This window comes from Trachemys scripta, chromosome 1, assembly GCF_013100865.1.
Source record: "Trachemys scripta elegans isolate TJP31775 chromosome 1, CAS_Tse_1.0, whole genome shotgun sequence".
NCBI classification, from domain to species: Eukaryota; Metazoa; Chordata; order Testudines; family Emydidae; genus Trachemys; species Trachemys scripta.
The window spans coordinates 59,301,755-59,318,329 of record NC_048298.1 but is presented as its reverse complement, the minus strand read 5'-3'; the positions used below and the strand labels follow the sequence as shown (position 1 = coordinate 59,318,329).

Genomic DNA, 16,575 nt, shown 5'->3' with positions numbered 1-16,575 from the left:
TGTGGTACTGGGTTCCCAGGCCTATGGCTGGGAGAAGTTAAACCTTGTCATGAAGATGGCATGTTTGGTATCTTTCCACATGTCCTGCTGGGCTGTCCATGAGACAACAGAAACACCAGTGATGTTTCTTCACTTGTGGCCATAAAGTCTAGCAGCTGCCAACGTTCCATTTCATGGCAGCTCGTGAGGTTTCAGAATTTATTTTCAATCCGTATGGGAACAAAACCCAAACCTTTGGAACATTTTCACAAAAACAGAATTGTGTTGAAATGGCTGGTTTGAAACTGATACCTGAGCTTTTTGACTCAGGAAGATTTTTTTTGTGTCAGAAGTGACCAAAACCTTGGACAAAAAATCCTTCCTGGTGAAAATGTATGTCTCCGCAAAATATTTTGGCTTTGACGAAATTGCATTTTATTGAAAATGTTCCAACCAGCTGTAGTCCCAACTACATGTAAGGGATTAAAAAGTAGGAATAAAGTGAATAGAAGTCATAAGCAGAATCTGAGCATTCTGTGTACCTAATGGTACAGCTGTTCCCAGATCATTTGTGTCTGTGAGGTTTTGTGGTTGTTGTATACAATTAGCCACCAATGGCCATCACGTTTTGGGGAGGGATCTCTGTGTGCAACTTACTCCATACCAAAAAGGCTGGTATCCTACGACTAGCACTAAACAAAAAACATTTTACTCTAGGGTCAATATTGTCCACCTCATGGAATGCTGCCAACCTATTTAGTGCTCTCTCTTTCCTTTCTAACAGGGAAGATCTTTCAGCCTCTGATCATCTGATAAAATGAGTTTAAAGCGAAGTTGTTTTTTTAATTTTGTTTAGGGCGGATGACCTTTGCTTTTATTGTGCAGCCTGCACTGGCGTCTGCAGCTCAGACTCCAGCTCTTAAAAATAAGGTCTCATTAATCACTTAACGGGGACCCAAAATCCCACACCCAAGAGCCAATTGCACACGTTTTGCTTGGGAACACGCAAGTTGATTTGAACAATAATGTCAAGGTGGATGCTGTCCTATTCGTTATTGCTCTGTTCAATGTCCTCTGACAGCACATTCAGGTAGCCTGACAGAGAAGTGGATAAGCAGATTGAGAAATGCCACAGAGTGCTTTATGAAGCAGACGCCAGCGCTGCACCCCTGTTTAATATAAATTGATTTATTGAATCAAGCACAGAAGCCTTGTTACAGAAACCTCAGGCTTTATCCTCTAGAGAACCACCTAATAAAACAGCCCCAACTGACACTCCTCATTAGCTTTCCCTCGGATCCCAAGGCAGTATTTAAAGTGGCAGTGTCCCTCTTTTAGGCCTGAATTTATCTGCTGGTCAATGCCTGTGGGTCTAATTAACTTAGCATTATTAGTCTTATTCAGATAAGCTGCATTTCCTAACAGCTTGACTCCAAGTTGTAAAGAGTAATTGGAAGTCTGCAAACCCTGCATCTTCACCCACTTGATTACACCTTTTAGCCAAATTCATGTAATTTACAATAAAAAGTTCATATTTTTATGAGTATTTTATGGGCTTTTTTGTCTAGTGGAACCCTGTGTGCTTCCTCTGTTGAAATTCTGACTGTATTGTTGTGCTTAGACCTCAGTCTCATATCCTTTGTAGAACTGCCAGGGAGAGATCAAATTTTAATTTCATAATTACTTCACAAGAAAGCAGCCTTTTCCTGGTCGTGCCTGGTATTAATTTCCTCCCAGCGACTTACATTTTCATAATTTAATGATTATGGCAACCTTGGCAGCTTTAGGCCTTTCTAGAGAACAGGGGGGTAGGATGTCATTTTTGCAGCAGGAACTGTAATCCAGAGCTACTAGCAAACAGAGCAAGAGGGAGAAAATAGCAAGGCGAATTAGCCGCTTGCAAAGCTCCTGTAATGGGAGAGGGGCTGGAGAATGGTTCTTTCACATGTGCGGATGAGGCAGCTCATTGCCTGGTTGTCTGGAGCACAGCTCTGGAATGATAAATGGTTGTTTGCAATGTGCATGTTCTGCATCTTTTCAAGATTTGCAGCTCTAGCTGCAGGAACAGCGGGGGATGAGACCTGACCTGCTGTGTACAGCACATCTCCTGACAGTGACGAATGACTCTGCTTTCCCCAAGTGCACACATGCCACAGGAACTGAGCCAGTGTCTTTGGGGCAGGATAAAACAAAGACAGGACAGAAAAGTAATAGTTATTGCTGCACCAAAAGGAGAAAAGTAGAGCCACGAGATGCCTTAGCAGTTCCCCACCATTTGTGCAACAGACCCCTCTCCGCTGGGTTCTCTGTGTATAAAAAAAAAAAAAGGATTTTACCTCCTCGAATATATTTTAATGTGAAAATCTTTTCTTTAGTTTGTGTTGCTTATTTCTGACATCTTCCCCTCCCTCACAACCACCACTCCGTTGTACAGGCTTTTTGAGTATTTTTAGCTCCTCTTTAGCACCTTCCATGTTAGGTTTTCAGTTTACTTGTACACACCCATTCAACCTCATGACATGAAGATGACAGCTTCATGTCATGAAGCATCAGCCGATTACAGCAAACGTTTTCAAAGACTGCTTAAAGTCAGACACCTATATCCATATATAGGGTCCTAACCAAGGTTCTGATCCAAAAAAAGCAAATAAGCATGTGCTTAAATTTAAGCACATATTTAAATACTTTTCTGGATCAGGGCCTGAGTTGCCTGATTTTCAAAGATAGTGTGGTTAAGGAACACTATCATTCCTCTCCTTTGAAGGCATGGTAATAAGTGGCTAATTATTCTGGTTCGGTGACAGTAATCAAATATACTATATAGAGAACCAGTTCTTGTAGATTAATGATTTGAACACCCTTTATTCAAAGAATTAGTTCCAACCTTTGTTCCCCTTCTATCCAGAGACAGGTAAATAAGGGATCATTTCTAGTCAGTTTCATCTATATGTTGCTCAAGGATTAAAACCCCACTTTCTAGCTGTATGAGCTGGGAATGTTGGTTAGAGAGAAGTAGTGTAGGGGTATTGAGAACAGCTTGTGTTCTCAAACCTGTCTGGCTTTGTCTCTCAAACCTGTCTTAAAGGGATGCTCCTAGCCTTGTTATCAATGCAAACAGAACATGTCTGAAACTGCTGTCCTTTCTTTTTACTTAACATAAGTGGCTCGTGAAGTTGCGTGTCAAGCGATATCCCCTTGAAACCACGCCACGTGCCATTAACTGTTTCCATTGGGTTGTTTGTTCAGGTTTGTACTGGATGTCTCATTGGGGGGACTCAGCAGTGCAAGTAGGGCAGTATGGTCTGCTGTGCCGTACCAGCAAGGTATTACAGCCAGTACGGCATACCAGAAAGAGACAGGAGGAGCAGAACATGGGGCTGACGGGAGGCCCCACGTCGGCAGCTCCTCTGGCGCACCTCCAGCCCTTACACTCAGGGTCTCTTCTGTCTGTACAGCAGCCCTGCCAGAGGTCAGGGCGGGGGGCGGTACAGAGGCACCATAGGAGCTGCCTGCGTGGGGCTGCCCTCTGGCTCCACGTTCTGCTCCTTTCCCCGCTGCAGTTCCCAGGAGAGCTGCGTCTCTCTGGGATCTGTACAGCAGCCCCGCCAGAAGACAGGGCTGGGGGAGCGGGACTGGGGGTGGTAGAGCTACGCCGGAGGAGCTGCCGGCGTTTTGCTCCTTTCCTGGCTGCGGTTCTGAAGTCTCCGATACACACAGCAGGAGGACGACAGAGACCCACTTCCTCCCAGATAAGGGGAATGTAGGGTGACCAGACAGCAAATGTGAAAAATCGGAATAAAAATCGGGTGGGGGGTAATAGGAGCCTATATAAGAAAAAGACCCAAAAACCAGGACTGACCCTATAAAATCGGGACATCTGGTCACCCTAGGGGAGTGGGTTACGGGGAGGGGACGGAAAGAGTGTGGGGGCCCCGGGCTGGAGGAAGGATGGGGAGGAGTCACGTGAGGGGGTCACGTGCCCCCCCCGTTAGCTGCTCCTCCCTCTGCCCCCGTACTGGTAAGAAATGGATTCCACTTGCACCACTGGAGGAACTTGCAATGGGCTCTGGCAACTTTGTAGTCAGTCTCAGTAGAAAAGGAAAGCATGGAATGGATGTGAAATCTGAACTACCCTCTCATCCGCAGAGCTGATCCTTCCCAGAGTAGGGCTGAGGCCTGTTAGCAGAACTGCAAGGGATAGTTTGTGTTATCAGTGCCAATCTGTTCATGCCCAAGGGTGTCAATACGACACTTTTCACAAGTGATAAATTCACTCAATTTTCTTTTTAAATGAGTATATTTAAACAAAGTTGATTTAAAATGCAACATATTTTTTCATGTTTTATAAAGCCAATTTAAAAATTGTGTCTGTAGAAAACTAACAGATGAGACAAAACTCGATCCATATTTAGGCACTAACATGTTTTTTTGTTTGTTTTTCTTCAAAATTCAGCACCAAACGGTTCCCACTGATATCAATAGGATTCACTGGGCACGCAGGAATTTTGAAAACCAGACAGGTTCCTAAGTTTAGGTTCCTGTTTTTCAAAATCTGGGTCTTTGTGCCTAAAAGAGAAGATGTGGACATTCATAACCTTTTAGAGGATTTTAACTATTTAAAGAACACTTTGTGGTAGCTGCTGTCATTATCAACGCATGGGAAGTTTGTTCCAGAGATTGCCCTGTGCAGGACATTTAGCAGTGTCCTCCTAATTTTCTGCAGCGTGCTTAGACCAGATTCCACTTAGCATATGAGTAACATCATCTAGGTCAGGGATGGGCAAACTTTTTGGCCCGAGGGCCACATTGGGGTTGCGAAATGATATGGAGGGTCAGGTAGGGAAGGCTGTGCCTCCCCAAACAGCCTGGCTTCCTTCCACTTCCCGCCCCCTGCCTCCCCCCCCCGGGACCCCCCCCCCTATCCAACTCCCCTGCTGCCAGTTCCCTGACTGTCCCCCTGACCCCTATCCACATCCCTGCCCCCAACAGGCCCCCCGGGACTCCCACCCCCTATCCAACCCCCCTCCCTGGCCCCTGACTGCCCCCTCCTGGGACTCCCTGCCCCTAACCGCTCTCTGGGACCCCACCCCCTAACTAACTCCCCCTTCCCTGTCCTCTGACCACCCCCTCCTGGGATCCTCTGCCCCTAACTGCCCCCCTGGAGCCCCTCCCCAGCCCCTTTTGGAATGTGGCCCTGAGAACATGGGCAGAGGACTCGGGGGGGGAACAGGGGTAGCCGCACAGCCGGAGAGAAGCGGCAGTTTCCCCTTTAAATGCCACTTCTCTCCCGCCGGCTGCGCGGCCGCCCGATGCTTCTCCTGAGTCCTCCAGCCCGGGCTCGCAGCACTCCTGCCACCTGCACCGTCTGCCTGCTCCCCTGAGGCTGCGGGTGAGCCTCCCTCCCTGCTCTCCCCTGCCCCCACCCCCTGCAGGGGGTGCGCCAGTACTGAGCTGCCCGGCGGCGGGGTGAGCTGAGGCTGGAGAGGAGAGGGAACAGCAGGGGAGGGGCCGGGGGCTAGCCTCCTGGGCCAGGAGCTCAGGGGCCGGGCAGGACGGTCCCGCGGGCCCGATGTAGCCCGCGGACCATACTCTGCCCACCTCTGATCTAGATCTTGGTTGCTTCTAGTTTTGGCGCTTCTTTTGGCTCCTGATGCAATTTGGCACTGTTTTCCAAAATGTTGGTACTGAATCCAAATGTAACTTGTGGGTGGTGTGTATGCTAGGCCTTTACTGAGTATTTCTGGACTGCAACAGTCTTTCACAATTACTTTCTTTTAAATGAAAAAAAAAAACAAAAAAAACCACGAAACCAAGTAAAAAATACCAGTTAGATCCATCCAAGTACATGCTACCCTTCTTTCTTTACTTTTTCCTTTTTCCCTTTTAAACCCAGTTTGTGATGGAGGCATTGAGAGGATTTAAGGAAGCTCAGAGCAGTAAGCAATATCACAGCCTTGCTCTTACTACTACTTTTGTCATGCTCTTGTGGCCATTGCTTTTTTCTGAGACATTGGTCAGGAAAATAAGGAGAAAACTGAAGGGCTGTGTCATGCACTTCATATCTGGTACAAAACTGGCTACAGAGCTTGCTTATACACACCAGATGTGTTCATCGTGAGATCTTTTAATGCTCTGCTAGGTATGGCTGAGGTTCATTTGGATAAGGTAAATATTGTGCCACCTGAAAAGTATAATACAGTTCAGCATTCCATTCCATTTCCCCTTGCAAGTTCTACATTCCTGCCATTTACAATATTTACACTATCATGCTGTCTTTGAGGTTGAGCACATATCAGTCTGTCAAGTGTCTCTGAATCATACTTGTTTTCTAATTATATGAACCAAATGTGTAATAACTTGGTCATTTGGCTCTCCATTAGTTGCAGCGACTGGCTGTGGTCAGTTTGAGTCATCATCGTCTTGTTCTGCGTCTGCCATCTGTAGAGTTTTTGTTCTGTTGTTCTGTCTGAGGAACAAACTGTAGATATCAATGGTTTCTGCTGTACTCTCCACTGTCAGTCTCGATCACATATGATCTGGGTGCTGAATTCTTTTTCTTTACAACAGTTCGAGTTGTCCATCCTTTTCTCCATCCAGTTTGACATCAACACAGTCACCAGGCTCTAGACCTGGCAGTTCTCTGAGTGACATCTGTTTAAAAGTGTACATAAGCTCTTTGAGCCTTTTAATCCAATTTGGCTACTCTCCATGTGTGGCCACTTTGGAAACAGGTTCTTTTCCAAAGTTGGAACAATAGTTCTGAGTTGTCTTCCCATCAGGAGTTGTGCTGGACTGTATCCTATAACTGTTGTGTGTTGATCTGTAACTCAGAAGAACAAGTAATGGATCTTTCTGCTGTAAGACTTTCTTGGGTGTCCGTACAGCTCTCTCAGCCTCTCCATTCGCTTATGGCTAATGTGAGCTGCTAACAATATGATCAAAGTCATATTTCATTTGGAATGACTTAAATTCTGCTGCAGTGAATTATGGTCCATTGTCCATCACTAATTGTTCTGGAACACTAATATGAGCAAAAGCACACTTCAATTTCTCAAAAGCACTGTGACATGCTGTGTCTTTTAAGTAAATTATTTCTATATACCTGGAAAAACAGTCCACTATGACCAGGTAAGGATGTCCTCTGACTTTGCATAAATCTGCAGCTAGTCTCTTCCAAGGTCTGTCTGGTAGAGGTGTTTGTACAATATATGGTTCAGCCTTGTCTCTTAAGTTGATTTGTACTGGATCTCTTTTCAAAAGTCTGATATCATCAAATCCTCTGTCAAGTTCTTCCACCTTTCTCCATAGGCCCATTGTGACTGGTATGCTGTCTTTGATCCTTTGATCACATGCATTCTAAAAGCATTGCTGTTGTCTTTGTAATTTGTTTCTGTGGTGAACAAGCCCATGTGGTTCAGAATACCTCCAGGGCTAATCAGAGCTGTGTCAGATGACTTCAGCTGTGGAAAGGGCTGACGGTGATTGTAAGTCCCTTCTGAGATGACTGTGACATCAACTCCTGAGTCAATTTTAAAGTCAATAGTCCTGCCACGAATATTCAATTTAAGTGATAGATCCCAGAAACAATGGCTCTTGATTGTCTATAATACGAGTCAATTCCCTAACTGCGTTGGTGAGGCAAACAGCTGAAAAATATCCATATTTCATGCATTTATTATACTCTGTGCTCTGGCTGGACATGCATCATTTCTTGGAATATGACTTTTTTTCCACACCTTGTGTATGTAGGGAAGTTCTCTCTCCTTGCCTCAGGGGTTTTATGATGATGACTTTTAACGCATAAATGTCTTTTTACAATTTCTAAGCTAGTTTTAGGTTTTTTAAGTTTGTCAGATTTCTCTAGGTTTTGCTGTTTCACCAGTTCAGAGTGTTTTGCTATTTGAATAGCTGTGACTAGGGTTAAATCTGTCTTCAATTGTAGCTTCTGGGGAGGGTTTTCATCTGCTAATCCAATAGCCAGCCTGTCTTTGATATTTTTATGTTTTGCATTCTGAAAATCACAGTTTTCAGCCAATGTGTGCAGCGCTCTTATAAAACATTCAACATTTCCCTCTCGTTCTTCAATTCTCTGGTGAAAACATGCTCTTTCATAAACCACATTTCTCTGGGGTATAAAGTATGTATCGACATAGCCTGAACCCTTTAGCATAGACACCTTTGTGACTGTCTTCAGTAAAATCTAAGGATTTAAAGAGATGCGCTGCTTGCATCCCCATAGTATAAATTAAAGAAGCTGAAGTTCTCTGGGGCATTGAAGAATGGCATGTTGATGAGATCCTGCAACCTTCATTGCCATAGGTGCCGACTCCATGGATGCTCCGGGACTGGAACACCCACAGGGAAAAAAAGTGGGTGCTCAGCACCCACTAGCCCTCTGTCAATCAACTGTTTGTTTGGTGGCCCCCTGCCAATCAGCTGTTTGGTGCCCACTCTTCCCCACCAATCAGCTATTTGGCGGCAGGCAGGAAGTGGCAGGAAGAGGTGTAGTGAGGCCAGGGCACTGGAAGAGGGGGTGGAGCAGGGGCAGGAAGAGGCGGGGCGAGGGTGGGGCTTTGGGGGAAGGGGCAGAGTGAGTGCGGGGCTTTGTGGCAGAGTGGGCATGGAGCACCCACCCAGAAAAATGAAAGTCAGCACCTGTGTTTATTGCTGTTTTCCTTCTTTCTGAAACCAGTGTTGCTCTGTTCCTTCTGTTTCTGTTCTTAATTTACTCCTGACACCATGTCATGTACTTCTGTACCAGATGTGAACTGGCTACAGAGCTTGCTTATATACACCAAATATGTTCATCATATGATCCTTTGATGCTCTGCCAGGGACGAAAGAGGTTCATTTAAATAAAAAGCCACCTAGTGGCTGAACAGTATAATACAGTTTAGCATTTCATTACAAGTCGCAACGAAACTGCATTTGTTTTGTTATCAAAGGGAGCTTAGGTTGAATTATATGGATGTTTCAAGGGGGCTTGTGCTGGCATTTTTTACAAAATGGAAGGTTCCTCTACCTCCGCATGCATCTGTTTTATGACATACCAATGGCCATATAGTATTTTTATATATACAGTGTTCTCTCTATAAACAACACAGGCAAGCATAAATGCAACTTTATTTCTTAAAGTCAAGTGAAATAGCCCAGAAGGTTGTAGCCTATGTGAAATCAACAGTAGGTTTCACACAGTATAAATCAAAAGGAGCTTCACAGTTTCCTTCCTCCTCCCCAGTGGAATCACTAAACTACTGGCTGAAAAGCTGTCCTTTATCATTCTCCTGCGGTCTGAACTTCCCTACACACGCTTCTCCCTCTGGGGAGAGGAAAAGAGACCAAACAACATTGCTTAATGCCCAATTGAAAGATTCTCAGTCATTATGGTGATGAATATATAATAAAATTAATGATGAATTAATAACAAAAGTTATTAATAATGTTATCTTATTTTAGCACCAACCGTGTGTCTAGCACTGTCCATTAAGGCATAAGGACAGACATGCTCCTTGCTCCAAGTAACTTACAGCATTGTAAGAGAATGGGAGAACCAGAAGCTTAAGCATTTTTAACTTTTCTGTAGTCTTGTGGCTCAAGATCAGGCTCAGTTTGTTATTAAAAAAGGAAATTGTCAGGGAGTTAGTGCCATGGCTTAGTGGTGTTTGCTATTTGAAATATAACAAGCCAAAAATATTAGTTTAGAAATCTTTCGTGGCTTGTTGGCCTTACTAGATTATGATATGAGAGCCATTTGGATCCATCCGGTATGTAATATGGAATCACATAACATCCTGGTTACTTGGGGTCAGATTCTGACTGGCCATATTACAGCCATGCTGGGAAATGAAACCTCCCCAGTCCTCTATGGGGCTTGCTTTGGGCTCCTCCCTGCATTTTGGGTTTAATTGGGGGTGGGGAAATGTGCTTCAGAGCAGGTGGGGAGTGAGTGGAGCTGTCGCAACCGTTCCCCTCAATATATCAGCCAAGTTGGGGGAATGGGAGGAAGTAATCTGCATCCTTTTCAGGCTATAGTTAGTGACTTTCTACTGGAAACAAAATAGAGAGCAAGTGAGGGATTTGTGACTCTTAAGACCTTGCACCGGTTACCTAAGTTAAAGGCGGTCACCCTGTAGCTTTTTAACGGGCAGTCAGGAAGCTGCCACTGTTTCCCTGTCAGCTCTGCTCAAACACAGTGGGAGAACTGAGCCCACCTTGTACAGTGGTGATAGGTGTTATAAGTCCTTCCCTGGGCTGCTCCTGGGCAACACACCTACATATGGCTCCATATGCAGACGGGTCTCATGCTAGCCCTAAGGTTGCACATGAGGTGATCTATGACTCCTTTTCCTTTCAGATTCTGGATCTGATCTGCTTCTATCCCCCATAGAAAACCCCAGGAAGACATCACTCAGATGCTTTCTCAACAGTACATTGCTGCTGTGCACTTCAGCTCAGTAGCCCCACGTGCTCTCCTCATTGAGATGTTCACCATGTATTAACTCTGTTCCTCCAGCTCTAGAGCATCCCCCGTTCATTCACTCCTGTAAAAAGACACCCTCTGGGCTGTCCCATCATGGACTCATGACTCCTGTTCTTCCACAGATTCTGCTAGTATCTCATCTTGGTTCTTTCTGCTGTACAACTGACTTTGTTCCTTCCATCAAGAAACTAGCTTTGCTTTTGAATTGAATCAGTGCACTAAGTTTACTTGGTGTGTCTGACAGAAAAATCTTTTTTTTTTTTTTTGGTTTATTTAGGGTGTGAGAATCACATAATTTTTGTAATGGACAGTTATTTCTCCCCAAGAAAGTGGAAGAACATCAACCCAAGAAATCATCCTTTGGCTGTACTAGCTCAATAGCTTAGAGCATAGAAAAGACTCAGTTGTGCTTCCTACAGCAGAGCCAATATTTCCCCAGTTTGTAGCTGTACTTTTCAGTCTGTAGCACGAATGCCTTCTTTAACTGTAGCATCTGGGCAGTAGCAGCTACATAGAACATAGATTTCACCAAAAAAAGTGGCTTTCATTGTATGATAGACTTTATCTGCTCCAGGAGCTTTATTCAATGCACAGGGTAAATATGCAATTATTATTATTTTCACTCAAATACATTTACCTAACTTTTTAATATGGAAACAAAAATTGAAAAAGCTAATTTTGACACCAGCTGACCATGCAAGGCAAGGTAAAGATGAGGCTTAAATATCATGCCTGTGTCACTGCCTCTTGATCATTACTTGCCCGTGCTGTGCCAAGGTAGTGCAGCACAGGTACGTAATGTAACACCCTGTATTAATCCCAGCTCTATACAATATTTCAGGGTAGCAGGTGGGGTTGTTACAGGCGGGTTTCAGCATAGGATTTCAGCCTTAAACTTTAATTTCCTGGCTTCTGCTGGTTTGTGTCACAACCTTAATGTTGTTTAAACCTAATTGCATTTGATTCCCATGACTTCAAACAACCAGTCCAGCTCCAGAGCTGAACATTAGGTGTTGAGGCTCTGGGTGAGACTGACAAGAGGGTGCACTACTGTGCATTCTTTTTTCACACTCGTGCATTCCAGTTCAGTGCTGAATACTGATTTGTTCTCTCAGGTGATGTGTCCTTAGGTAACTCAAATGGTGGGGAAAGGGAGAAAATAGCAAAGGGAAAAAAATGTTTGTCATATAGAGAAGGCGATGGAGGTGAATCCTGTTTGATGTTTCGGGCTACATACCTAACCCCAGCGAGCACCCCATTTCATTGATCTGAGAATATGTTCGGTAATACAAAAGGATTCTCAAGAGCTATAATAGTTACAACCGTCTATGTTTCTTAATTTCTCACCAGGAAAATTGCTAACCTTTTAACCCCATCAGTGCTAAAAAATCAGTTGTGTAAAAGGTAGAGTATGCACACATGGTGTAAACACATTTAGAGGATGAACTCATTCTTCTCTCATCTCTCAGCCATTTGAAAGCTGTTGTGAAACACAGAATTTCTGGCAACCTTGAAGGTCCTAGCCAAGGTCAAATGGGCTCTAAATATCTTCTCACGCCCTCCACAATATGAAGCTTGCTTTGATATAAACAGCTCCTGAAAGCGAGAACTGGATCTGAGAACTGTTTCACACTTCAGCCATCTACAAACTCTGCTGTTTCTCACAGTTTCAGATTATTAATGTGAATCCAATCCCTGCTCTTTATGGCAATGTATAATTGTACGGCTGATGCCATGCCCAGCAATATATCTCCCCTCCTACCCCCTTCGCTAATTAGGATATTGTTCCAGTTTACCTGTACTTTCTTCTGCTTAATAGAAACAAGGACAGCTTGGTGTTAAATACTGCATGTTCTCTGGATTAGCTTTTCTTTTGTTCAAATAGCACAGTTCTGTAAGGAAAATCTCTACACAGAAAAAACAAAAACAAATTGGCAGCTTGCTGCAAAGATGGAGTCTCTAGGAAAAAATAATAAAAATATACACAGCTGCTTGTGTTAGGGCACTGGGTCACTAATTGAGTGCAAACTTTAAAAAAAATATGTTGTTTATCCCCCCCCCCACAGGGCATACAAAAGCATTGAAGAGGACGACTTGAAGTTTCCCCTTATATATGGAGAAGGCAAGAAGGTAGGCATGTGAGCTTTCCTTGAACCAAAGGGATAAAGAACTCTGTGCTGTTTACCACTCAGTGTAGCCTGTGGCAGTCCAATGTTTTCCACTCAGTATCTCTTTATTTTATCATTTTGACAGCTTGAAAGAATATTGTGTCTGACATAAATCAGTCTCTGCTGTTTTCAGGGAGGGAAAAGTGCAGTGTATTAAAAGGTAGTTTTATAACAAACTTAGTCATTTGTTGCTCAATTTACTTTTGTTTTCTTACATGCACGCAGCTCATAAGAGTGTTTTGCATTGTTGCAAATAAGCTAAAATGAGACAATCTTAAATTGCTGTTCATGTGCACATAGTTCTCATGGCATGGTTGCAAAATGCATTTTTAATGTGGATTGGTTGGGTGAAGAAGACAAAAATCTATCCACTTTGCTGAATAAAACAGCAGTTGTGTGTTTAACCATGATTTACAGTATATTGAGATAAAGGAAGCTGTTGAAATTCTGACATAAGGGGAGGCATAGGTGGGTGTGATCTCAGGGAAAGGTAACACATTTGGAGTGATAAGAACTAATTTTTTTTTTTAATGATAATTTTATCCAAGTGCCACCGTGTTACCAATTGCATGATTATGAACAGCAAGATTATTCGCTCTGATCCCAACAAGCCTAGCTAGACATAGCAATAGGATGAATATAAGGACAGAGAGGTCTCAGTTTGCTGACATTAGTATGCTCACTGTGTTTCCAAACAGCATTTCCCCACTGTTTGGATTCTTATTTGAATACAGAAATATGCAATCTTCAGATAAAATCTAGTTATGAAGGATTCAAACCTGCTGTAGCTTATCTGCAGGTTTGATGGGATTGGTTCTTTTGTTTGCAAAGTGTTTGTGCACCTGTTATTTTTAAATTTATTTTCTCTTTGTTTTGTGGATGTAGTGTTTTAATGTATAATGTTATTGAAAGTAATCTCGGTCACTAGCTGGCATCCATAGCATAAGCTTCCTGGTTCAGAGGTGGCCCCAGATTCCCATCCCCCTGACTTGAGGGTGGTAGGAAGGTTGTTGGGAGAAGATGTTGGGTTCATTGCCCTGTGAGAGTATCTTGCTGGCTGCTCTGTGGCATGGTATTAGTTAAGGAAGACTCAGGAGTTTCTTGGGGGAATGGCTGATGTTTCAGGGGAAAAGTGCTCTAGCAAGTAGGTGAGGTGTCTGAGGTAATTGAAGATCTTGTCTGTACTGGTTCTGCAGTCAGGAGAAGCACTTTGAAAGAGGGTATTGGGGAGTGAGGTGCATCTCTAAAACTATTGCTGTTCCCAGTAATGACCCTGTTCATATTATTGTCACATCAGCGATCTGAGTTTGCCTCATGGTTCTTGTCTTGCCAAAGGAAATATGTGGCAGCACTCCATTATGAAGAGACATCCTGCTGCCTTTGTTATTAAACCCCCAGGGTTGTTGGGTTTTTTTTTACTTTTTATTAAGGCAAAATTAAAATAAAATGTTAACATACTAAACCATATATTACTTATTCAGGATCAGATTAATATTCAAAGAAACCGGCTAAAGATTTTGGTTTGCTGGTTGAGCAGCCCCCCTCCTCTGAGTATGCTAAAAAGAGTGCCAAGTGTCTAAATACCGATCTTCTTTTAGGCACTTCTCTTGTGTACATTCTTGGTATGAAAGCTTTTCCATTACAAGAACCGTCCATATTTTATTACACAACAATTGTATAGGAGGAGGGGGTCACATTTTTCCAATAATGTGCAACACAAGGTCTAGCTGCTAACAAAAATGTAATTAATTTGTAGTTCTGCTTAAAAGGCCGAACCTTTACTTGAGCTTTAAGGAAGCAGATCAGGGGATCTCTAGGATGCCAGCATTTTGTCATAAAATGAATCTCTTTAATAATTGCCTCCGCAAACCATCTAAATCCTGGACACATCCAGCCTATGTGCAAGTATGTTTCCCTCTACCTGCAATCCCTTCAAAAGAGCTCTTCCCTAGTAGCAAAAATATTATTGATCTTAACTGGAGTCTAATGCCATCTATACAGTAATAATTTTTATAAATTATTAATCTTTTGAGCTACACATATTGAAGATGAATATCCCCTTTCCCACAGAGAGACCCACTCACCTGCATCAATTTCTTTGTCCAAATCCTTCTCCCATCTTTTCATCTGGATTGTTTTCTTATCAACATCTTTTTCAATCCAAATTGTATATGTTTTAGAAATTAAACCTTTTGTTTCAGCTTGCTCCTGGCTCAACTTTTCAAATGTGGTTAAAGGTCTAGATAGAGCCACCTCATATCCAGCTTTCACAATAAAATGTTTGACCTATGGGATATTGACAATATGGGATATTTATATCACTTACATTATTACATGGTATAATTTGGTATGATTTCAAATCAGTACCGAGGAACAGCTGTCTGAATTGAATAAGCTCAGCTCTCACCCACAGTGGACAGCCACTTTGATACGTCCTAGGGATAAATTCCTGATTATTAATGAAAGTAGTTGAGGAAGAGGGTCTTGGTGACAGGAATTTAGAAAATTTGTCCAGAGCTGCTAAGGTGGTCTGGATAAATGACCACCTTTTATTTTTGGTGACGTATGTTTCTTTTTAACTCAACAATTACAATGAATAACCATATTTGGGCTATAGTCTGGTTAGAATTTTACCCCATGTTTGGATGGTCTATTGTTAGCCTAGATGACCCCATATTTTAATTGTGATGCATAATAATAATAAACCAAAATAGGGAAAGCTAGTTTTACGGAACTTAGAACTCACCCGTGGCCTTATGTTTCCATATGAATTTTAATAGTGCATCCTGCCATGTTTCTGATGTCATGTCAGGGATACCAACAGAGATGTACTGAAAAAAAATTACTGGGAGGACATTAATCTTTACCAAGGCTACCCTACCTAACCAAGTTATTTCTTATTCATCTATTCTTCCAAGACTTTCATCATTTTATTTCACATTGAAGGATCACTTGTCTTAAAATGATTTTTATGTTTCTCCACAGTATTTATTCTCAACTATTTTAAAGAGTCCTTTACCCATTTAAGTTTATGTAGATGTGACAACAGTTTGTTTTGACGCTTTTGGGACTATTAATTCCTAAAATTTCAGATTTATCGTAGTTTATTTTGAAGCCTGATGCTTGCCCAAATTCCAAAGCTCTATAATTTTTAATGAGGCTTCTGGCTCCGGCAGATATAACAAGATGTTGTCGGCATGAAAAGCTATTGTGTGTTTAATCCAGAAGGCCTTCTGATGCCTTTTACCATAGGACTGTTTCTCTCACTCACTGCAAATGGCTCCATTGCCAAAGCAAAGCATAACAGCCATCCTTGTCTGGTACTCCTAAACAAAATGAAAGGAGGGAGGCACCCTCAATATTTAACTTACCTGCCTTTTTTCAAAAGCTGCCTACAGCATCTTCCCTCTTCCCAGGTGGTCAGGGGCATGTTGCATATAGGAAATGACAATACTTCAAGAAAGAGCTATCAAAATATTCCACTGACAGAGTGCTCTCATTGACTAACATGCTGAGTGCTTCATACACTTAATATAATTTAGTCCTTCTAGTGCAAGTAGTACTTGAGGTCTCTTTCAGAGAGATTAAGGCTCCATTGTCCTAGACCCTGCACAAACAACTGTCCCAGAGAGCTCACAATCTAGGCCCTAGACAATGCATAAGTTAGAATAAAGAGAAATGGGGAAATAGGGGAGGCGAAGGGAGAACAAGGAAGTGATAGGGAGAGGTGCATTAGGTATTTTTAAATTCCTGAAGACTTAGATTAATGAGAGAGAATTTTTATTCTGGTTGAGATTAAACGTTTTTATTTTACTGACCTTTTTCTCACTTACACACACACACCATTCATTCATTCTCTTTCTCTCTGTGCTATATATAATTTTGAGACAGCAAGTATTTGCAGCATTCCCAAATTTCACAAACCACCTGAGGATGCAGTGGATGTTA

The 16,575-nt window shown here is 42.7% G+C and overlaps 1 protein-coding gene across 2 annotated transcripts in view; it reads left to right on the top strand.

The window, feature by feature from the left end:
- Positions 1–16,575, top strand: part of PPM1H (protein phosphatase, Mg2+/Mn2+ dependent 1H) — a 202,460-nt gene that overhangs the window by 160,046 nt on the left and 25,839 nt on the right. For both annotated transcript variants that reach the window (XM_034770456.1, XM_034770465.1), the window contains exon 7: positions 12,526–12,589. In XM_034770456.1, coding sequence (XP_034626347.1) covers positions 12,526–12,589 — 64 coding nt within the window. The remainder of the gene's footprint in view (positions 1–12,525; positions 12,590–16,575) is intronic.